The following is a 22,909-nucleotide window of genomic DNA, read 5'->3' on the forward strand; positions in this document are numbered from 1 at the left end:
AGACAGCACATAATCAACACTGGAAAATATCAGGGTGGGACAGACACAAATTCCCTCCTTCCAAAAATTACAGGAGGGGAAAATGACCTTGAAAGAAAGAAACTGACAATTCACCACCACCGGTCAGTTCAAGAAAAGAACTTCAGAGAACTCAGTTGGCTTCTTATGCTTAGTTTATTCAAGAGAGAAGAGATTAACTCACTCTGACCTGGGGCCTGTTTGCCCCAAGAATGATGCATGAAGGGCTGGGCACAGGCGGCTCCTGTCAGGGACCAAGAAGAAAAGATAAGGACTTCCCCCAGCTTCTGCCCACAACAGACTCTAGGATCCTTTATTCACAGTAGAGTTTTCCAAGTTTCTTTACAGAGAGGACTCACTGGAAGGGTTATCAAGTCATCCCAAGAATGAGTCCATCAGTGGGAACAAAGGGGTTGTCAAAAGCAAGAGGAGTTGTCCAAAGAGGTGAGATGACAGAGCCAGAGAGCAGCACCCGCTTTTCAGCTTCTGTCTGAAGAACAAAGTAACCCACCAGGCCTCAGGGTCCACCTCAGAGGTCAAAGTCTCTCCAGAGTCTCAGCCCTCCCATCAGGGGTGACTGTCATCTTTCCGGAGGGGGTGGTCACCTTCTCAGGGACTCCAGCCTTCCTTCCTGGGGGCGTGACCTTCTGTCCAATCTGAAGGTGCACGGGACCCACAGCTATCCCTCCAGGGCTCACCGCCAGATGGCCCACAGAGGTCAGGGGCTTCTCTCCAGGGCTCTCAGTCTTCCCTTCTGGAGCAGCAGTGCGCCTTCCAAATGATAGAGGGGTCCTTGTAGGGGTTGCAGTCTCACCTCTGGGGGTTGTGGTCATAGTTGCAGACTTTCTATGAGTCTCAGTGGCCACAGCCTCTCCTCCTAGCGGCAAAATGCCCAAACCAGTGGTCAAATCTCTGGTCATAGTTGGCATTTCAGGGCCAATTCTTGAAGAATTCACAGCAGTTGAGAACCAAAATTTTGGAGAAGGAGTTGAGCTGAACTCTAGAAGAAATCAACAGAAGAGGATGAGACTCCTACCTCTTGCTTCCCATCCTGTCACTGGCAGAACTAGAGCTGCTCCAGGGATGAAGTACCAGCTCCCAAACCAGAAGCAGAGGATTTCTGAATGCATCCACTTGTCAACACAGATAAAGTCTCAGCACATAGAAGCCCAGCTTCCCCACTTAAAAGTATCAACAAGATCCCAGGCACCCATGGACACTTGGTGGGGTTTGCCACATTTCTGGTTGAGGGACCCCAAGCAAAAGTCTGCCAGTTCTCTAAGCTTAAGCCTTTGCTTTGACTTTTGCACCTTGAACAAGACCTTACCCTGAAGCCTATTCCTAACCTGTGGAATCCACAGGAAGAATCTTTCGTGTCCCACTTTTGGGAAGCACAAAGTACAGGCTGAGGGTAAGGAGGTTGCCCTAGAAATCATGTTGTAAAGAATTAAGTTGGAGTCTCATTTCCACTCCTAACTAGCTGTATTATCTTTCCGAGCCCTGCTCTCCCACAAAATGAGGGTTATAGACTGTCTCCAAGGATACTGCAGCTCTAGCATGCCAGGTTCCATCTCCAAACTGCCAGGGAAGTCTCTGCTATCAAAGAAATATCAAAAAGAAACTTAATTTCTTCTTCTGGTGTTTGTTGCATGAAAGCAAGGAAAAGAAATACAAAAATAAACTGATATGTATTGAGTGTTCACCATGAGCCAGCATGCTTTCATTTCACATCTCATTTAGTTTGTATAATACTGGCATGAGTATAAGGATTATTCCCATTTTGTAGATGGGAAAACAAAGCTCAGAGAGATTAAATGGAGCATGCATTCAAACCAAGATTAGAAAGCAGACTGGCCTGGCCATCAAAGCTTATTCTCTTCCTTCGCTGTCATTTTGCCACAACAAAGCCTTTAGATCTTACAGAAGGGACCCACCCAGTGGCTGCTTGTGCAACTGCCAATCCCAGCTTCCAAGTCATAGCTACTCACCATCATTCACCAGGAGATTATTCAACGTGTGGACAAGGGGGAAAGGGCCAGTGCCGCAGAAATTGCCCCTGAAGTCATCCAGGTCCAATGTCCACACCATGGCCCCCCCAAAATGCTCTCTCTTTATGAAAAATGCCTGAAAAAAAGGAGTGGTCAGTCAACCTGCTGTTCTCACCATCCTCCAGACTGAGTACAATGGCAAAATCAGATGGACTCTCAGAAGGCAATATGGCAGGATGGTTAGCCACATAACCTGTCTTGGAATCTAGCCTCTATTGCTTATTAGCTGCAGCATCTTGAAAAAAAGTTACATAAACTTTATGTGTCTTAGCTGCCTCCTGTGTAAAAAAAAAATGGATAATAACATTTCCAATATTTTTAGGACCCAAAGAATTCCTACATGCACACGTTACAACATGGATGGAAGTGGAAGACATCATGCTAAGTGAAATAAGCCAGTTACAAAAGAACAAATACTAAGATTCCACTCATAGAGGCTCTTGGAGTAGTCAGATTCATAAAGATGGACGGTAGAGTGGTGATTAAGAGAAGGTGTGTGAGGGAAGAATGAGGAGCTATTTAATGTGTGTGGAGCTATTTAATGTGTGTGGAGCTATTTAATGTGTGTGGAGCTATTTAATGAGTGGGGAGTTTCCGTTTGCAAAGACAAGAAAGTTCTGGAGAGGGATGTGCGATAGTTACACAACAACGTCAATGTACTTAATGCTATTGAACTGTAACAAAAAGTAAATAAAATGGTAAATTTTATGTTATGTATATTTTGCCACAACTTGAAAAAAATTTTTTTAATTCCCACATGTAAAATATTTGGAGCAATACTTTGCACATAGTAAATGTTCATAAATGTTAAGTACTGTCTGACTTCCCAAACTGCTAATTACCATTATCATCATACTGAACAGTAGATATTGCTTTATACTTTTAAAAAATCACCTCAACATACCTCATGCCAAAATGATGCTATAAAAGAGGAATAGAACAGATAATATCATATCCTTTTCACAGATAAGTAACATAGTCTTTGTCCATGATTTTTAAAATCACAGATATAACTAAAAGGCAGAGTTTAGACCCCAAACCAGGTTTTATTATTACTTTGCCAGCACTCTGTGCTGGCGGAAAAGGCAGACTCATATGCAAACATCTGCATGATGGAAATGACTTGGTCAAATCGGTTGGCTCCTTTCTGAGGTTTAATTTCCCCAAATGTAAAATAAGACAGCAAAGCCTAATTATTAAGCTTGAAACTGTGAAGATTCTGAGCTTTTCTCATACTTCTAAGCTAAGCTGGACTTCCAAAGTGCCACTAGTGGTAAAGAACCTGCCTGCCAGTGCAGGAGACGTAAGAGACTTGGGTTTGATCCCTGGGTTGGGAAGATCCCCTGAAGGAGAGAATGGCAACCCACTCCAGTATTCTCGCCTAGAGAATCCCATGGATAAAGGAGCCTGGCAGGCTACAGTTTATAGGGTCACAAAGAATCAGACATGACTGAAGCAACTTAGCATGCATACATAGGCTAAATTAACCTGTTCTATATGTACATACACACACACACACACACACACACACACACACACCAGACCTCCAGATCAAAAAAGTGACCATTTCTACTCACAGTAAAAAGTCAGATTAGCACCTGGAGTTTGCTCTCCATTCCCCAATTATCCAAAGAGTGATGTGGAGGCAACCAGATATTCACCTGCACGTGCAGCAGAGTCTGCACCACAGGAGAAGAATCCCACAGTTTCGACTCTCAGGTGACACAGGAAGCAGGCACATCTTGCCCTCCTCCCCTCTAGAGAGACCGAGAGCTTGGCTCTGGAAAGTAAACAAGGCCTCTCTGGGAAGATTTTACAGTCCATGCAGGTAAGGAGATGACTCTGGGAGAAAGGGAAGGGGAACCTTTCTGTTTAATTACAGCTGGTCTATTTGCTTTACTCAGAATGCCTGGACAGTGCTGGAACACTGAGAGATCCAGGGATTACTGCCTCCCAGTGATTACCTGCAAAGTTTCTTTCAGCTGAGATTCTGTGATGGGAGCTCTTAATTATTCTTACACTGGGCTCGCGTCCACCTCTAGCTTGGTAAGGCTCTATAACTGCCCCTCAAAGCAAGGCCACCCTGCACTGCTGGCTTCTGGCTTTCCCCAGCAATGGGGTCCAACCCCCCTCTTCTGTGTCCTATGGATCATATATTTAATTCCACCCAACTGGATAATTCTAGGGTCACTGACCTTTTTTGTGTCTTCTGTTTCCAAACCACAGAGTAAGATGCTGAAAGCTGAAAGTCATGCTCTCTACCTCTCTCCCCACAGCGGGTCTCACCCAGGATTAGAGGAAGTCACAGTGACTCTTCATGATAACCGCCATATTATCTCTGCTTTCTATCGCAAATGTTTCCCAAAGAACAACCAACACCAGTGACTTCCACATCACTTATGAAAGGAGACACTGTGACATCCCTCTACTTATAAGCCCCGACATCCAGGCAGCGACAGACTTCTGACAACTGCTCACTCATCAATGGCCTCTCCTCCTGAACTCCCTAGTCCAGACCCGTATCATTTCACACGTGCACACCCGAAGTGCCACACAGATTAGAGTAGGATCACAAGGGGATATACTGCAAACAGTTTCCAGATTCTTTCTAAGACCTGATGAATACTCAGGGTTGGAACTAAGAATTTCTACATCTATTAAGTCTACATCTAATCTAGGTGATTCCAAGCAGAGGCAGGTTAAGGAAACACTGGAACATGTCTTTTCTGTTTTAATTCACTATTAAAAAAACAAAAACTCGCCAGGTTCAATATCATAGACCACTGTTGATATGGGGTGCAGTGGTGGTGACAATTACTAAAGTCTAAAGATTTCAAACTCACAAATCATATACCTGGCTCAGAAACCTGATTTTGCCTGAAAATGCATACAGGATGAAGGCCAGACACCTTCATCAGCATTCAAGTGTCTCCATAAATCCTCCTTTTTAAAATAAGATGATTGGGGCAGGTTTGATTGGGAAGCTCCAATTAGATCTGGTATGCCTAAAACTCATCTAATATAGTCATTCTCACCTTCATTCTCCATGCAGTACACACACACCCATACACACACACAAACACACAGTACAGACAAGGGCCTCACAGAAGCCAGAGGAAAGCTATGCTGGAGCAAGAAAGGACCAAGGTCTCACCTTGTAACCGAAGCTGATGGCATCATCATAGCCAACCCACTCCTTCCCCTTGAAGGCATATGGGACATACTGATCATTAATCCAGCGCTTCTTCGCTCTCTGGACAAAAGAGCAAACCTGCCAGGAAGATCCCCAGGGTAGTTCCGTGAAGTGCCACAGAGGGAAGCAACAGCAAGGAAAAAGAACCCAGGAATCCCGCACCAGGGGGTGACAGGAAGGCAAACCAAAGAGGGGGTGTGGAAGCCACTCACAAAGGACCTCCTGTCTATTCCAAAGAATCCCTACTACTGCACATTCCTTCCATGACATCTGTGATGGATACACAAAAAGAACACTAAGGAGTGGGGGACAGCCTTAAGAAAACAAACCAGGGTTTGGTAAAATCAATACCAAACTACTACAGGAACAAACCTGACCTTTGACCAAACCTGTTCCTTTCTCAAAGACTTTTTATGAGTGTCTCCTCTGTTTACTAAAACCAACATGAACTGCCCCATCTAGGCAGTTATCAAACTAACTTTTGAATCTATAGTAACTGTAAAGGCCTAGAATGCCGGGAGAGCTAGGTTATTATAATCAAGGAAGCACTGAGTGTGGATTGGGTACCCAGCCCTGAGCTGGAGACCATATGCTACAAAGATGTAGACATGTTCAACTTGGGCTGTCGAAGTTAAGGTGTAAAAGTCTTTCCTTTGGGGGTGGGGGTGGTCATTAAAAGTTTATCAAAATCTCTTTCACATAATGTCCTTCAAGAACACTCCCTCAACTATGTCATCACGCATAACTATGCTTCACTGGATTAGCAGGGAAACATCTTCAGGAGCCAGGACAGAGCAGAGACTGGAGAGACACCAGTACCTCCACTACCACCACAGGCAAAGACACAGCTCACTCTCTGGTGTCGGCTGTCCTCTGCCTAGAAGGTCCTTCCCACCCATCAGGACTCTGACTGTCCATCACAGCTCTGCACAGAATTCACCTAATCTAGATCCTACCGCCATGCAATCCATGCCTCTTACTATCTTCCCTTGTGTTTCACGTTGCCCTGGGTCCGTGGCTCTTTCCTCCACTAGAGCAAGCTTTGTTGAGATGGGGATTAGGGGGTGGAATTGAGGTAGAGGAGAAAGAATCTGTCATGAGGGATGTCTTTGAATCATTTCAGAATAATCTACTAGTGAGAGGAAGGAATCAGGGAGAAGAAACAATATTGAGAAAAAGCAAGACTAGCCAAGAGTGGTTAATGACTGACGCTGGGTGAAGGGCATCTGGGAATCAGGGAATAAGAGAATGTTATACTATTCTTTTACTTTTGAAAATGTTTGAACTTTTGAAAAATATATATATATATATATCTTGCAAATATTAATTAGGTTCATTTAGGCCATATAGTAATTCAGCATTGACTTAAATATTATTTAAGAATCTTCTAAAGAGTGAAATATCTGTCCCCCTCCATTCAGACTTCACCCAGTCCCTCACCTCTTACAAAGGACTCAAATAACTTCCCCAAAAGAAAAGAGAATATCCCAGAGACTGAATGTCCCTTACCACAGCAAACCACCTCCTTGTCCTATCTCTAGCCCTCAGTCTTGCCTTGGTCCCTGTCCCTGCTTTGGCCCTGGGCTCGGGTCGGGGAGCCCTAACTCACAGACACAGGTTCCCATTCCCGTCACCTCATAATAAGCCAAGAAGCCAGCTTGCTTGGTGTACTTCCCTGGAGATGCTGGTCCCACAGCTCCTGCCCCCAGCTCATTCTGAGAGGCTCTGAGGAGGTGAAAAGTACGTCCATAGGTGGGGAGCCCCATGAGGAGCTTCTCGGGGGGGACCCCAAGCTGTCGCCAGTACCTCATGGCATACGCCTGTAGGGAGGAAGAACACAATACCTCCTTGTCACCAAGAGCCACTGGCCTGGCTCAGGGGTGCATGTCTGGGCTGCCTGACAGCTTTCCTTTTCTTACCGAAGATTTGGGGTCTCCAGGCAGAGAGAACAGAGGGCTATTGTGTCCTGTGACCTTTTCCCAGCTTCCGTGTAAGTCGTAAGACAAGACGCTGATGAAATCCAGGAGTCTGTAAGGGGCAAGAAGAGGAAGTATGAAGATCATGCTAGCTAGACTTTCACAGCACCAAGTAGCTAACTAGCTGAACATCGGCCACCCAACACCGCTGCCGTCTCTGCCCATGAGGACTGCCCAAGCTGTGCCCTGCATGTGAGAGGCTGCCCTAGAACACACAGCCAGTGAGGGACAGCGGTGTGTCAGGACCTATGCCCTCCAGAGAGTATCCAAGGAGTCAGACCAGGAAACAAAGTGGACGGGATCAGACCAGGAAGCAGAGGTGTTCTGGCTGATACGAGTGCAGCAGAGGTCTGCATAAATAACATGTGTAATCAGACAGCACTAAAGTGCATCCATCTTTCTACCATTGCAGGAGCCACTGGAACCCACCTCTTCCAGAAAGCTTTCCAGATGGCGAAGTGCAGTTGAGCCTTATCAGGGCACAGTGTAGAGGCTAGCATGGATCATCTAATTTAATTTTAATTTAGCCAATTTAGCCACAATTGTCTCTATTTTAAAATGAAGAAATTGAAGGACTTCCCTGGTGGTCAAGTGGGTAAGAATCTGCCTGCCAATGCAGGAGACATGGATTCAGGCCCTGGTCTGGGAAGATTCCACGTGCCACAAGCCCATGCACCACAGCTACTGAAGCCCAAGCACCTAGGGCCCATGTTTCACAACAAGAGATACCCACTACAATGAGAAGCCTGTGCGCTGAAATTAAGGTGCAGCCCCAATCGCCACAACTAGAGAAAAGCCTGCACACAGCAACAAAGACCCAGTGCAGCCATTAGTAAACACATAAAATAAAGAAGTTAAAACTCAGACAGTTACCTAATTTGTCTAAGGTGACCCAGCCTGGTGAAGATGAACTCCCTCAATCCTGCATGGCTCTAAGACCAACACTAGGCAACTCCCTCCACTGGGGTCCATCTTTCCTGCCTAACCACTCTCCATTGAAACCACGCTCCCTAAATAAAATCACATTCAGAAACACCCCCATTCACCTTTTGTGTTCTGCATCTAACTCAGCTTTCATATCTGTAAATACCTGATTCTTAAGCTTTGAGAAAATTAGTAAAGAACTGGCATTTCCTGAAAGTTATATGCTTTCTTGGGGCTTCCCAGGTGGTGCCAGTGGTAAAGAAGCTGCCTGCCAGTGCAGGAGACATAAAAGACATGGGTTCGATCCCTGGGTCAGGAAGATCCCCTGGAGGAGGGTATGGCAACCCACTCCAGTATTATTGTCTGGAGAATCCTATGGACAGAGGAGCCTGGCAGGCTATATAGTCCATATGGTTGCAAAGAAATGGACATGACTGAAGCAATTTAGCATGCATGAGTGTTCCTTGACTGATTTTGTGATTTGGGCATGAAGATCTCTGCTCTGAAAACAGGCCCTGACTTGGCATTCCTGTTTTTATTTCAGAGGCAGTAGTTGGTAATTCACAAATGTCTCTGATGCCAGCCATCTGGCATTTGGTGCACATCCACAAGGGACTCCAGGAAAACAGAGGCCAGGCCCCTGGATTCACTCCTTGAGGCCCAGCTATGGGTAATGCAGATCTCTACCCAAGAGGATGCTGTGGTGTAGCCTGATGCTCCATCACTTCCCTCTGATCTCCTCAGGAAAGCCTGGGCTATAAGGAATAATCCTTGTCCCCACCTACGTTCCTGCTAGGCCCACCTCCCATAGGTGTTCTCACAGCAAGGCAGGAAATCGAAGCTCCAGGACAGTGCTGGGCACCTCTGGGTTCTGAGCCCAAGATGCCTTCTTCCCTCCAGTGTTCCTCCCCCCAACACCAAAGGAGCACCCACTCACCTGCCCAGAAGGCGTGCATCATATGCTTTCTGGATGACGTGGGGGTCCCCAGAGACGGCAGCAGACAGCAGCAGCCTTGGGCGCATGGTGAGCTGGGCCTCATTCTTGAAGGCCTGCAGGAGCTCCTGGTAAGAGAGAAGCAAATGAGAGAAATGGACAAAGCAGAGTGGAGTCGGGGAAAGCAGGAGTCATCCAGGAAACAATCTTCTGCAATAACAGAGCCCCTGGAGCCAGGAGAGTCAGACACAGGCCCTGCCCACAGGCTCCTGAGAAACGGGGACGTGAGCCAGTGCGGTAAGTCGCTGAGCAGAGGGCTGGCTGCAGGCCCAGGAGCAGAGTTCAGCAGCCTGCCTGAGGGAGTCCAGTGGATGCATGGAGAAAGTGTCACTCAGGCTGGAAGGCTGGGGCCAGGCCAGTGGTGACCGGGGGAAAGGCCTCCACAGGGCCCCTGCTCAGCAGCCCTCTGTCCACACCACTCTCCTGTCCAACCCTGGTCTTAGGCTCCTCCTGTGCCCGGGGCCCAGACATGGTCAAAATAGAATCACTTCTGGATTCAGGATCTGCCAAGCCAACCTTACCTCAAGTAAGAAGACAAAGGTCCAGCGGTCACGCGCGGGGCTGCCTCTGAGTCCAGGGTACAAGAAGAAGAGGTCCAGACCATCGAAGCCATGTGTCCTCAGGAGGGCGATCACTGAATTGACAAACCTTTCCCGGTTGGAAAACGTGGACAGCATCTTGGTGAACCTGCAGGGGGAACAGGGATGAGGCCAGGAGTGCTTTCGGCATAACCGTGCTCCCCCCAACCACTCCCCTGCAAGGTTCTTTGGTTCACATGTGACTACAGAAAGGAAGGCAGAGCTTTGAAACACTCAAACCCTCTTAAAGCTCTACCAAGTCCTGGACTTCAGGCTCCAGGGAGGATTAGCAAACCACCCCTGCCCCTGCCAGATGGAAACAACACTCAGCCCGAGGTAGAGACAGTGGTTCAGAACAGCTCTGCCTTTGAAAACCTGGTTACTCCTGGCCAAGTGCTGACCCTCTGCCTAAACAGATAAGGGGAGGGAAAATAAGCCAAGGGCAAGTATTTCCAGAAAGATCTCTGAGCTAAGGGGCCCATAAGGTGGCAAAGAGGGCCAGGCTCTGACCAGGGGTTCAAGAGTCTCTGCTCTTCTATTCACTGGCTGTTTGACTATTTTCTATTTTTTGTAGTATTTTCTCTTCCATAATGAAGACCCTATTGGAAAATCTTTAGTATAGTAAAGCAGAACTTTAAGTAATTTGGAGCTAGTCCTACATGCAATATTAACCAGATTCAGACTTAGGCAGGCCTGGTTCCATTACCTGATCATCACCCCAGCTGGTCACCTCACAGGGACACCTGGGTGAAATATGGTAAGTTCCCTAAGTGCTCTCTCGTGTTTTTTTCCCTACAAATTTGGAATGCAAACAGCCACTTTAATCCTTTCCCCTAGCAATCATGAGATAGTGAGTGTAAAGCTGGCCTGCTCCCCTGACCCATCACCTCAACCCCACCCCAGAGATGAGACCTAACAGCACAGACTCACCTCGAGGTGCCGAAGTTCCACCCCCCGACGGACAGCAGTGTTTTCAGCCCCCTGTTCCTGTGATGAGAGACAGAGTCGGTGAGCTGGGTTCTCATCAGTCATTTGGGGAACAGTGGGAAGTAGTGGGGATGGGAGGAGGGGGAGGGAAAGGGGGCAGTGGGTGGAGTAACCTAAGGGAGAAAGGAGCAGAGCCAAGGAAGGGGAAGAAGGATAAAAGAGACAGCAACCAACCCCCATAAAGGTCATCACACCCAGGACCCCAGGTTGTCCAAGCCCCGCAAACTCCAAAATCGCATGACAGTCCCACAAAAAGGAAAAGAAAAAGCAGCCTAAATTTTCTCTTCACTCACTTTCTTGGTCAACAAACGTTCATTGAACAATTAATATGTGCCTCTGACTGCTTTGGGCTTCTCTGGTAGCTCAAATGATAAAGAGTCTGCCTGCAGTGCGGGAGACCAAGGTTCGATCCCTGGGTTGGGAAGATCCCCTGATGAAGGAAATGGCAACCCATTCCAGTATTCTTGCTGGAAAATCCCATGGACAGAGGAACCTGACAGGCCTCACTCCATGGGGTCGCAAAGAGTCAGACACAACTGAGCGAGTTCACTTTCACTTTTCACTTTCTGACTGCTTTAGGTGCTTGAACACAGCAGTGAACAGAAGGACAAGCTCCCTGCTCTCCTCTCTGGAGGCTGTGCTCTAGTGACATGGATTTTCTCTGCCCTTCTACAACCATGCACACAGCGACAGACCACTCCCTGCAGAGGACAGCCCAGGAGGCCTGGGGAGAGAACACTGAGCACCAGCTCTCTGCTGGGCACTGACCCCGCCACTGGTGTACAAAGACCATAGACACCAGCCCTTCCCTTGGGGTTCATTTGCAGGTGACAACGGGCAATGAAACACTAGCATTTGTGAAGCTTTTGTGATACGCAGCTCTCTCCGAAGCATTTGAAAATAGAATCCTGAGCACTGGGCTTGAAGGGTGAGTTGGGGTGCAAGGCAGAGAAGAGAGAGGAGCATATTCTAGGCAGGGGCACAGCAGCCACAAGGGCAGGGAGGCAAGGACAAACTCAAAGTGCTGATCAATGGGGAACTCCCAGAGCAGGGACACTACAGAGAGCCATTGACAGGAGGAGGGACCCAAGGATCAGAGGACAGGTGACGACTAACAGAAGAAAAGACTTACTCCTCTTTACCTGTAAAATACAGCCCCCACACACACAGTGAACACACCTCTCCTTGAGCTTGTTGAACTCTGGGTAGAGGATTTTCTCATCCAGGGGATCCTTAGGAACAATCTGATTGTTGTTCATCGAGGCAAAGGCAAATACCAGGTGGGTGCAGAGAAAGGGGTCCAGATCCCGGGGCAGGATCGAGGCAGAGCCGGGCCGACTGAATGCCCAGTTGGTGAAATAACACACCAGCTTGTGGGCAGCACCTGGCAGGGGACAGCAGGCATTACTGATAGAAACCAAGTGGGGATGGAGCTCAGCATCCACAGCAGCATGGAGACTTCTCTAGAGGCCAATCCACTGTAACTCCCACCAAACACATCCCCTCAAAGCTACACTGAGGGCAGGTCCATCCCCCACTGCTGCGGTCCCCCAGGGAAAGAAAGCCTCATGAAACCCTGGTCAGAATGGACCCGAGAGTCTGGATCCTGGCAGAGAAGACCCAACAGTGACTGAGAATTTGCTGCTGAGCCGCACTGGGTTAATAATCCCCAACACAGAGCCAAGGCAGGCACAGGGGACATTGGATCTGGAGCAGTTCTCAGTGGACACTCTCCCCGGCTCTGGAGAGGACCAGTTTCCTCACCATCATGGTGTTTCAGCATGAGGAGCAGCCCTGCAGGAAACGAAGGAAGAAACACACGCAGATTCATGGGTACACCCAGAGTGACACGCCCAGCTCACCCTCCAGCTCCCACAAATGCAGACACACACACCCTTCCCTCCTTCCTCTTCTCTACACAGAGTGGGTGAAGCCAGATCTAGCTAAGCTCCTTCCCACTCCAATATACTCTACATGCAGACACACAGGCTTTGGGACAACCATGGCACTGAAAGTCCCAGCAAGGTTCAGGCCAGTGGTTCTCAACCCCGGAAGTGTTAGTCACTCAGTCATGTCCAAATCTTTGTGACCTCATGGACTGTACCCCACCAGCCCCCTCTGCCCATGGAATTCTTCAGGTAACAATACTGGAGTGGGTAGCCATCCCCTTCTCCAGGGGATCTTTCTCATTCAGGGATTGACCCCGAGTCTCCTGCACTGCAGGCAGATTTTTTACTGTCTGGGCCATCAGGGAAGTTCTCAACCCTGGATGCTAATTTAAAAGTAGTGATATCCTGGTTCCTCCCTCAGAGATTCTGATTAACTGGTCACAGGTGAGAAAGGTTGAGAACCACTGCTCTGATCACTTCTCCTTTCACTGTGTCCTGTCCACCTCTACCTAATCCAGGCCCCCAAGTCCCAGGATGCTCCTTTGGGTAACAGTGAGACAATAAGCTTATGAAGCCTGGCACCTCCTGAACTAAGAGACATTGAGGGGCTGGGACCCACCACACTCACCAACCCACAGCAGCAGCTTCCCCATCTCTGTGGTCTGACAGCTGCAGGCCTAGGGCTCGAGCCCCTTTATATGAGATTCCCCTGGTACAACTTTGGGACAGTGCTGATACAGCCCAGCCACACACACACAAAACCAGTGATTAATAGGCAGCTGCCCAGTGTCACAGTGACCCCAGCATCTCCTGTTGTCCCGCCCAGCAGAGCCACAGTTCTCAGATCCAACAAAGGAACAACTCCCTCTGACACTGGCATAGACAGGGTGTCCACCACCAGCCCTGGTGAGGGCAGAGCAGTGCTCAGCCCCTTTTCCTGTAATTCAGCCCCACATGGACTGAGTACGAGGAAGAAACACTGAAGGGCAGCAGGAATCCTACTGTTATGAGATTAGTGATTTGGAGGGTTGCATAGTGCAATGTTAACAAGGCTCAGCTATGGACTCTGCCAGGCCAAAGTTTGAATCCCACTGTCAAGAAGCATAAGTTCTAGCATCTTGAGCAGTTAGTCAGCTCTTTGAGCTTTAGCTCCCACACTTGTAAAATGGAGGTAACACTTGAACTCACCTCATAGGGTTTTATATGATTTAAAGAGATAAAAACTGTATGAAAAACTGTGAGTTCAGTGCTTTGCATATGAGGACCCAAATCCCACGGACCAGGGAGCCTGGTGGGCTGCAGTCCATGGGGTCATGAAGAGTCAGACACGACTGAGCAACTTCACTTTCACTTTTCATTTTCATGCGTTGGAGAAGGAAATGGCAACCCACTCCAGTATTCTTGCCTGAAGAATCCCAGGGATGGCGGAGCCTGGTGGGCTGCTGTCTATGGGGTCGCACAGAGTTGGACACGACTGAAGTGACTTAGCAGCAGCAGTAGCAGTGAATGGTAGCAGTTATTAGAGATGGCATAAGAGTTAGCCCCCAGAGCAGGGTTCTCAAACTCAAATGCTGACAGGCAGGTAATATAAATCAGTGAAGTGGACACAATAGTTCACTCTCCAGTGGATTCGAAGAAAAATAGTCCAAGTCTAGTAATACACTTCAGCTAACACGAAGCCTCTCCGTTGGAAGACATCAGAGATTACCATGAACAGCCACTAACTTTTGCCTTGCAGTGAAACAGAACCAATGTTTTGGAGGATTCTTCAATTTCTCGAGAGAAGACAAAAATCTGAATTTTTGTATGAGTCAACAATGTCTGAGCCAGTATATGAGCCGATGATGACACTGTCATGAGAGGGGTCATGAACCTAAGGAGTAAATTAAATGCAATTCTGGACACCTAAGAGCCAATTTTTAAAAAATATACCGAAAATATTAAGGATAAATAAAATAGGTATATAAACCAATGATTTCATTATCCACCAGTTTACTTTTCTGCTAAAAAGTTTCAACCATGAGTAGGTCCCATATTTCAGTGTCTGAACTCAATCACAAGGACCAAAAATTGGATGTTCTCAGTGTATCCACTATGTTTATCCTCTCAGAAACTCAGACTACTGCTCACCTAATCCACATGCCACTGAGGTATTAACTAGACGTCAATAAATAAAACACTGCAAAGTAACAATGGCTAGTGGTTGAATTCACTTCCTTTCCAGAATGAAGAACAGGAAAGTTTAATTTGTATCAGCAGGTTGCTTGGTTGTTGTTCAATTGCCCAGTCATGTCTGACTCTTTGCAATCCCATGGACTGCAGCATGCCAGTCCTCCCTGTCCCTCACCATCTCCTGAAGCTTGCCCAAGTTCATGTTCACATCCAAGGAACTCTCAGAAGTCTTCTCCAGCACCACAGTGCAAAGGCCTCAATTTTTTGGTGCTCCAGCTCTTTATGGTCCAGCTCTCAAAACGGTACATGACCACTGGGAAGATCACTGCCTTGACTATATGGACCTTTGTTGGCAGAGTTTTCAAAACACTGTCTAGGTTTGTCATAGCTTTCCTTTCCTGCCAAGAAGCAAACGTCTTCTGATTTCATAGCTGCAGTCACCTTCTGCAGGGATTTTAGAGTCCTAGAAGAGGTAATCTGTCACTCAAGTCACATTAGTTGCTCAGTCATGTCCAACTCTTTGCGACTCCATGGACTGCAGAACACCAGGCTTCCCTGTCCTTCACTAACTCATGGAGCGTGCACAAACTCATGTCCATCACGTTGGTGATGCCATCCAACCATCTCAGCCTCTGTCATCCCCTTCTCCTGCCTTCAATATTTTCCAGCATCAGGGTCTTTTCTAATGAGTCAGTTCTTCTCATCAGGTGGCCAAAGTATTGAAGCTGAAGCTTCAGCATCAGTCCTTCCAATGAATATTCAGGACTGATTTCCTTTAGGATTGACTGGTTTGATCTGTCACTGCTTTCAGCTCCCTCCCCCCCGCCCCACTTGCCATGAAGTAATCGGGCCAGAAATACATCTATTTCTGCTTTATTGACTATGGCAAAGCCTTTGGCTATGTGGATCACAATAAACTGTGGAAAATTCTTTAAGAGATGGGAATACCAGATCACCTGACCTGCCTCTTCAGAAATCTGCATGCAGGTCAGGAAGCAACAGTTAGATCTGAACATGGAACAACAGGCTGGTTCCAAATAGGAAAAGAAGTATGTCAAGGCTGTATATTGTCACCCTGCTTATTTAACTTATATGCAGAGTACATCATGAGAAACGCTGGGCTGGAAGCACAAGCTGGAATCAAGATTGCCGGGAGAAATATCAATAACCTCAGATATGCAGATGACACCACCCTTATTGCAGAAAGTGAAGAAGAACTAAAGAGCCTCTTGATGAAAGTGAAAGAGGAGAGTGAAAAAGTTGGCTTAAACCTCAACATTCAGAAAACTAAGATCACAGCATCTGGTCCCATCACTTCATGGCAAATAGATGGGGAATTAGTGGCTGACTTTGTTTTGGGGGGCTCCAAAATCACTGCAGATGGTGATTGCAGCCGTGAAATTAAAAGACGCTTACTCCTTGGAAGGAAAGTTATGACTAACCTAGATAGCATATTACAAAGCAAAGACATTACTTTTCTAACAAAGATCCTTCTAGCCAATGCTGTGGTTTTTCCAGGAGTCATGTATGGATGTGAGAGTTGGACTATAAAGAAAGCTGAGCACTGAAAAATTGATGCTTTTGAACTGTGATGTTGGAGAAGACTCTTGAGAGTCCCTTGGACTGCAAGGAGATCCAACCAGTCTATTCTAAACGAGTTCAGTCCTGGGTGTTCATTGGAAGGACTGATGTTGAAGCTGAAACTCCAATACTTTGGCCACCTCAAACGAAGAGTGGACTCATTGGGAAAGACCCTGCTGCTGGGAAAGATTGAAGGCAGGAGGAGAAGGGGACAACAGAGGATGAGATGGTTGGTTGGCATCACCGACTCAATGGACATGAGTTTAGGTAAACTCCGGGAGTTGGTGATGGACAGGGAGGCCTGGTGTACTGTGGTCCATGGGGTCACAAAGAGTCGGACACAACTGAGCGACTAAACTGAACTGAATGGGGCCAGATGTTATGATCTTAGTTTTTCTTAATATTTAGTTTTAAGCCAGCTCTTTCACTCTCCTCCTTTACCCTCATCAAGAGGCTCTTTAGTTCCTCTTTGCTTTCTGCCATTAGAGTGGCATTATCCACACATTGAGGTTGTTGAGGTTTGTCCTGCCTATCTTGATTCCAGCTTGTAACTCATCCAGCTTGGCATTTCTCATGATGTGCTCAGTGTATAGATTAAACAAACATGGTGACAGCAGACAGCCCTGTTGTACCCCTTTCTCAACCTTGAACCAATCAGGTTTTCCATACAGGGTTCTTTCTCCCTCACCTTTTGCTTCTCTTCTTTTTTAACCTATGTGTAAGGCCTCCTGAGATAACCACTTTTCCTTCTTGCTTTTTTCTTTGTGATGGCTTTGTTTTCCACCTCCTGTACAATATTATGGACTTCCATCCATAGTTCAGTGACTCTGTCTACCAGATATAATCCATTGAATCTATTACCTCTATTGCATATTAATAGGGGATTTGATTTAAGTTGTACCTGGCTGGCCCAGCAGTTTTCCCTGCTTTCTTTAGTTTAAGCCTGAATTTTGCTATGAGAAGCTGATGATCTGAGCTACATTCAGTTCCAGGTCTTGTTTTTGCTGACTATATACAGGTTATCCACCTTCAGTTAAAAAAAATATAATCAACTTGATTTCGGTGTTGATCATTTGGTGATGTCCATGTGTAAAGGTTGCTTGGTATCATGGAATAAAAACAGTAAGTGCTATAGAATGTTTAGGGTGAGGATATTTCACTGAAACTTGGGAAAGCCTGAGGGAATACTCCACCCAACAGAAGCTGTGTCTCCATTTTTTCATCCCTCTTTGCCTGCCTTTACATATTAAATCAGTGTTTGTTGAGAAGAGGCCAGGTCCTGATAGACACCCTAGGTACATGCCGATCAAGACAGTTTCTGATCAAGAAGCTTCCAGTCTAGTAACTACATGGATCACATCTCCCAGAGCATGTGTTTTCCCTCTTGTATCTCTTGGGAAAGTGCAATGGGAGACATACAAGTTTTGCTTCAAAACAACCTTGCGATCAGGTTCCTACTCTGCAGTATTGTCAGGTCCCGCTTTTTGCGTGTTCAATGCTGAATTCCATACGTTGGTCTCATATTAACCTGAATCAGGAGATAGTTAAGCCTCCTGAATGCAATACTGGATCAGGTACAGCAACAGCCTTCCCAATTGGTTGGATTACCCCTGATGCAGTTCCTAACTCTAGTGACCAAGTTACTGTTTCCTAATTCCTAGCCCTTGTGCCCTAAATCTTATTTCTAGGTCTCTCCTTGGATTTTTCTTCCTGGTTTATAAACTGTAGGCACCACAGTTGGTTTCTAGGGCCTGGGTCCTGACTCACTCTTGCCAGGCTCCTGTGGCCTTACTGCTGGCCTTTAAGACCTCCTTGATGTGAATGCTTGCCTCTTTCTGCTTCTGAGCCTCCTCTCAACCTACCTCCTGCCGCCCAGATTCTATTTCACTGAGATTTCCCACAAGGTTTGTGCTCTTCCACCCAGACTCCTGCCAGGGGGAGCTGGCTGTTAATCCTGCCCACCATGGAGCCAAATCTGCCTGCCACCTGCAGCTCCCTCATCTGCACCTGGGCCAGCATTCTGGGCTCCTGTTCTGCTGTAGTGGGCAAGACTGGATCCCAGACCTGCCTGTCCCATATCCTCAAAAGTGACTGATGATGCTGAGAAGAATGGCAAGATATAACAATGGATGCCCAGGAGTGACCCTTGCTTCATTCAGGGGTGACTGTGCCAAAGAGTGGGCAACTAAAGCTCTGTGTGTAGGAGATGATGAACAGAGAAACGCTGGGCTATGTTGAAAACCAGTGTGCCGTGTCGCTCCGGTCACTCCCCATCCTCCTCCTTGAGTTCTTGCTGTCAAAAGACAACCACTGCTTTGTATTTTTACACACCCACCAGGTACTTAGAGAATACCCCTTCCCAATGCTTAGCCTGTTCTCATGAAATGAGAAAAGACACGTACAAATGTCTTTTAGTTGACCTGCTGAAGAAATTCCACAGCAAACAGCCCCTCCCATATTCTACAGCACTCCACTAGGTGAGGGCAAGATCACAGATGCGAAGGGCTTTGGATTTAACAAAGCATTTGGCAGCATTTTTCATGATTCTTATGTGGAAGAATTAGAGAAATATGACTTAAACAAAAGCAACTGGTTGAATAATGTAAGAACACAAAGAGTGTTGACTACAGGTCAGTGTAAACTTGAAAGAGCTTTACCACGTCTCTAAAATGAAGGAGATGAACTAGAGCATTGTTTCCCAAAATTTAATATAAAAGATTTTTGGTTGTGCATTAGGATTTTTTTAGTTTAATATTTATGTATTTATTTTAATGCCTACAAGACAATGTTTACTATCCCAAAGTTCCATGATTTCATAGATATTAAGTATAAAAATTGAGGCAACTCAAAAAGGAATATTTTAATAAAGTAGTAAAAGTAAAACCTATTCAATCTCCTTAGAAGTCATTTTGAGAACACCATAATTCAAAACACACCCTATAGCCCAGCAACTTCATTTCTAGAAATTTGCCATATACATATATCTGCCCCCAAGTAAACAAAGAAAGTATGTTCACTGCAGGTTTATTAATAACAACAAAGAAAAAACAAACAAAATGACCATTATTTGGGGCACATCCATGTTTCTACACATCCACGCAATAGCCTCTTTCTTTGCCTTTTAAGCCAGTGCTCTCAACTGGGCAATAATTTGCCCCCCCAGGACATATGGCAATGTCTGGAGACAATTTTTGGTTGTCGCAGTGGAGGTAGGAGTGCTACTAGGGTCAGGAGGGTAAAGCCAGGGATGCAGCTAGTCATCCTACAATGCACAAGACAGACCCCCACAGCAAAGAGTTATCCAATATCGATAATTAATAATCCCAAGGATGAAACATCCTGGTTAAAGCACAATTGCTTTCATTGCTGTTCCTGTTCTTATTCTTTTAATTCCGTTACAAACCAGAGATTAGGTATCTATTCATCCCTTATTCGGAGAAGGCGATGGCACTCCACTGCAGTACTCTTGCCTGGAAAATCCCATGGATGGAGGAGCCTGGTAGGCTGCAGTCCATGGGGTCTCGAAGAGTCGGACACGACTAAGCGACTTCACTTTCAATTTTCACTTTCCTGTATTGGAGAAGGAAATGGCAACCCACTCCAGTGTTCTTGCCTGGAGAATCCCAGGGATGGGGGAGCCTGGTGGGCTGCCGTCTATGGGGTCTCACAGAGTTGGACGCGACTGAAGCGACTTAGCAGCAGCAGCATCCCTTATTACCTTATATTTAAACAACAGTTTCATCTGTTGCAAAGTGAGCTCTTTTAGTGAGGATACATGGTCAATTTAACTTTGTAGCCCCAGAACCAACAATGAAGTGGTCTGCCTTCGGAATGAATGAACTAAGAAAAGGCAGAGCCAAGTAGCCAGGGAGCACACTCTGGCTTAGAAAGAGGCAACTGGCATTGTTACAGAAGCAGGGGTTGTAACAGGTATATTTTATATTACTTGTTTTTATCTCCCCATTTCCCCCCTGCTACTTTATCTGAGGACACTAATGATGGCTTTAGGTTTAAGGTGAAAGTATGGACAAATGAACACTGTCCCATGATGATAAATAGTTGAGGGAAATTTGGGCATCTTTTGTGTTGAGGACATGAAATTTTACTTGCATCTCAGACAAGAAAGGACACTTGGGGAAAACAGAGTGGAACGTAAGATATTTCCCAATCATCCCTCTACCTCCCCATCCTTCTCCACTTTGCTCTCCGACCCTGGAAGTCAGTCTGTTTGGACTACATCCAATTAGCTCAGTAGGCTCTACTTGACTAGAGGGTGTAGTGAGGAGGATAGTGAGGTCAGGGTGTTTACTCCCCTGATCTTTCCCTGTAAAGTCACATCAAGGTGACTATATCCCTCCATCGAGGGTCACTGCTCCTCTCAAGGAAGACTGCTCTGACTCTTCTTCCAGCGTCAGATAACCTCTTCCTGGAACAGCTCCACTGTTCTAGCCCTGGCTTCCTATACTAGCTCTGTGGTTCCCTTATGTGTGTGTGTGCAAGTTCAGTCTTAGTTGTGACTGACTCTTTGCAACCCCATGGACTGTAACCAGCCAGGCTCCTCTGTTCATGTAATTTCCCAGATAAGAATATTGGAGTGGGTTGCCACTCCCTGCTCCAGGGGATCTTTTCAACTCAGGAGTCGAACCCATGTCTCCTGTGTCTCCTACATTGGCAGGCAGGTTCTTTACCACTGTGCCACTTGGGAAGCCTGTGGCTCCCCTACACCACTCCCCAAACTCTGTAATTAGTCTCTTTGTAAATAAACCCTCCTCAAATTACTTTAATTTGAATGTACATCTGTTTTCCTTAGGATACCACCTGATATACCATATAAACTTTGATCATGTTGCTTATTATTTATGAGTGTTTTTTCTATAACGTTAAAATTATAACTATCTTTCAGAGTATTCAGATTATTAAAAGTTTTACTTTAAATAGAGTGTTTAAAGGACACATACACAAAAATATGGAGCTTCCCCAGAACTCAGTAGTAAAGAACTTGCCTGCAATGCAAGAAACACAGGAGACCTGGGTTCGATCCTTAGGTCAGGAAGGTCCCTTGGAGAAGGAAATGGCAACCCACTCCAGTATTCTTGCCTGGAAAATCCCATGGACAGAGAGGCCTGGTGGGCTACAGTCCACAGGGTCATAAAGAGTCAGACACAAGTGAAGTGACTGAGTATGCATGCACACAGTCAAAAATGTAATGCATCATTAACTATTTACATTTGTTAGGTGCAACAAAAACTTTACTAGATGCATTCAAACAAAATGAAAGCTTATTAACTCACATTAACAGAAACCCAGAAGAGGTGGATTAATCAGCACTGCTTAATTCAGTTGTTCAGCAGCATCATCCAAGACCCAAATTCTTCTCTAATGTGTTCCTTCTCTATAGGACAGGGCCACCTGTGTCTGGATGAGATCAAAGTTCTGTTAGTAAAGATTGAAGGAGGGAAATAGATGTTAGACAGCCAAACGCACCTGCTACACTATTAGTAAAGTCCACGGTAATAAGCAGCTACTCAGCTTCTCTGGCAGCACACAGAATGGAAGGGGACCAGAAAGACTCTTGGGGAAGGGGAGGTGGAATCAGCAGAGCACAATCAGAACAAGAAAAACAAATACCCTTCACAGAAACCAACAGAGAGGCTGTTATTCCTGATGACAGTGGTGAGCTCGCAGAACAATTCCATAACCCTTGACAACAGCTACTTCACTTCCAACCTCACAGAACATGCACGAGCTGTTCTTCGTGAGGGTCAGTTGTTCCCCACTGACCAAGACAGTAGTTGTCAGGGTGGTGGAGTTGTAAACAACAGACAGCAACTCTGGCTAAATCACTGCAAACAAATTAAGAGGGAAGCCTGTTGGAATCAATGGGCATGTTGTACAACCAGTCTTTTTTTTTTCTTTTTATTAAGATATAGCTGATTTATAATATTAGTTTCAGTGGTTCAATATTTTTACAGGTTAGAGCCCATTTAAAGTTATTACAAAAGAATGGCTCTATGTCCCTGTGCTAATATGTCCCTGTTGATTATTGATTTTATACATAGTATTTTGTGTCTGTTAATCCCATACCCCTATCTTGCCCCTCCCTCTTCCTCCTCTCCATGTAGCCACTAGTTTGTTCTCTATATCTGCAAGTCTGTCTGTTTTGGTATTCATTTATTTTTTAGATTACACCTGTAAGTGATAACAAAAGAGTATTTGTTTTTATCCATCTAACATTTCACCAGGCACTATTCTAAGTCCATCACATTGTTGTAAATGGCAGAATTTCATCTTATGACTGAGTAAAATTCCATTGTATGTAAACATATGACAGCTTCTTTATCTATTCGGGCTTTTCTGATGGCTCAGACTATAAAGAATCTGCATGCGTTGCAGGAGACGCCGGTTCGATCCCTGGATCAGGAAGATTCTGTGGAGAAGGAAACAGCAACTCATTCCAGTATTCTTGCCTGGGAAATTCCATGGATGGATTCATGTATTGATGGACATTTAGACTGCTTCCATACCTTGACTATTGTAAATAATGCTACT

The 22,909-nt window shown here is 46.0% G+C and overlaps 1 protein-coding gene across 3 annotated transcripts; it reads right to left on the reverse strand.

Annotated features, from left to right (window-relative positions):
• Positions 1 to 155: 155 nt before the first annotated feature.
• Positions 156 to 22,551, reverse strand: LOC138445703 (oviduct-specific glycoprotein). Of its 3 annotated transcripts, none has more exons than XM_069599908.1 (10): positions 21,652 to 22,551; positions 11,898 to 12,102; positions 10,662 to 10,718; positions 9,675 to 9,840; positions 9,097 to 9,221; positions 7,179 to 7,287; positions 6,894 to 7,079; positions 5,221 to 5,337; positions 2,007 to 2,142; positions 156 to 1,018 (listed from the first exon to the last, which is right to left on the reverse strand). In XM_069599908.1, the coding sequence occupies exons 2-10, from the start codon at positions 11,975 to 11,977 to the stop codon at positions 555 to 557; spliced, it is 1,440 nt and encodes a 479-aa protein (XP_069456009.1). In that variant the 5' UTR covers positions 11,978 to 12,102; positions 21,652 to 22,551; the 3' UTR covers positions 156 to 554. The 3 variants fall into 3 exon arrangements, with proteins under 3 accessions (XP_069456009.1, XP_069455988.1, XP_069455999.1); XM_069599887.1 differs by having other exon boundaries at positions 11,898 to 12,512; XM_069599898.1 differs by lacking the exon at positions 21,652 to 22,551 and having other exon boundaries at positions 11,898 to 14,024.
• Between the last annotated feature and the right edge of the window lie 358 nt (positions 22,552 to 22,909).

The sequence above is a fragment of the Ovis canadensis genome, chromosome 1 (genome assembly GCF_042477335.2).
Source record: "Ovis canadensis isolate MfBH-ARS-UI-01 breed Bighorn chromosome 1, ARS-UI_OviCan_v2, whole genome shotgun sequence".
NCBI classification, from domain to species: domain Eukaryota; kingdom Metazoa; phylum Chordata; class Mammalia; order Artiodactyla; family Bovidae; genus Ovis; species Ovis canadensis.

Coding starts and splice junctions, on each gene's coding strand:
- LOC138445703 (XM_069599908.1), bottom strand. CDS start 11,977: ATGAACAACAATCAGATTGTTCCTAAGGATCCCCTGGATGAGAAAATC. Junction 9,841..10,661: donor TGGAACTTCGGCACCTCGAG/GTGAGTCTGTGC, acceptor TTCCCCCTGCAG/GTTCACCAAGATGCTGTCCA. Junction 7,288..9,096: donor GATGCACGCCTTCTGGGCAG/GTGAGTGGGTGC, acceptor TGCCCCTTACAG/ACTCCTGGATTTCATCAGCG.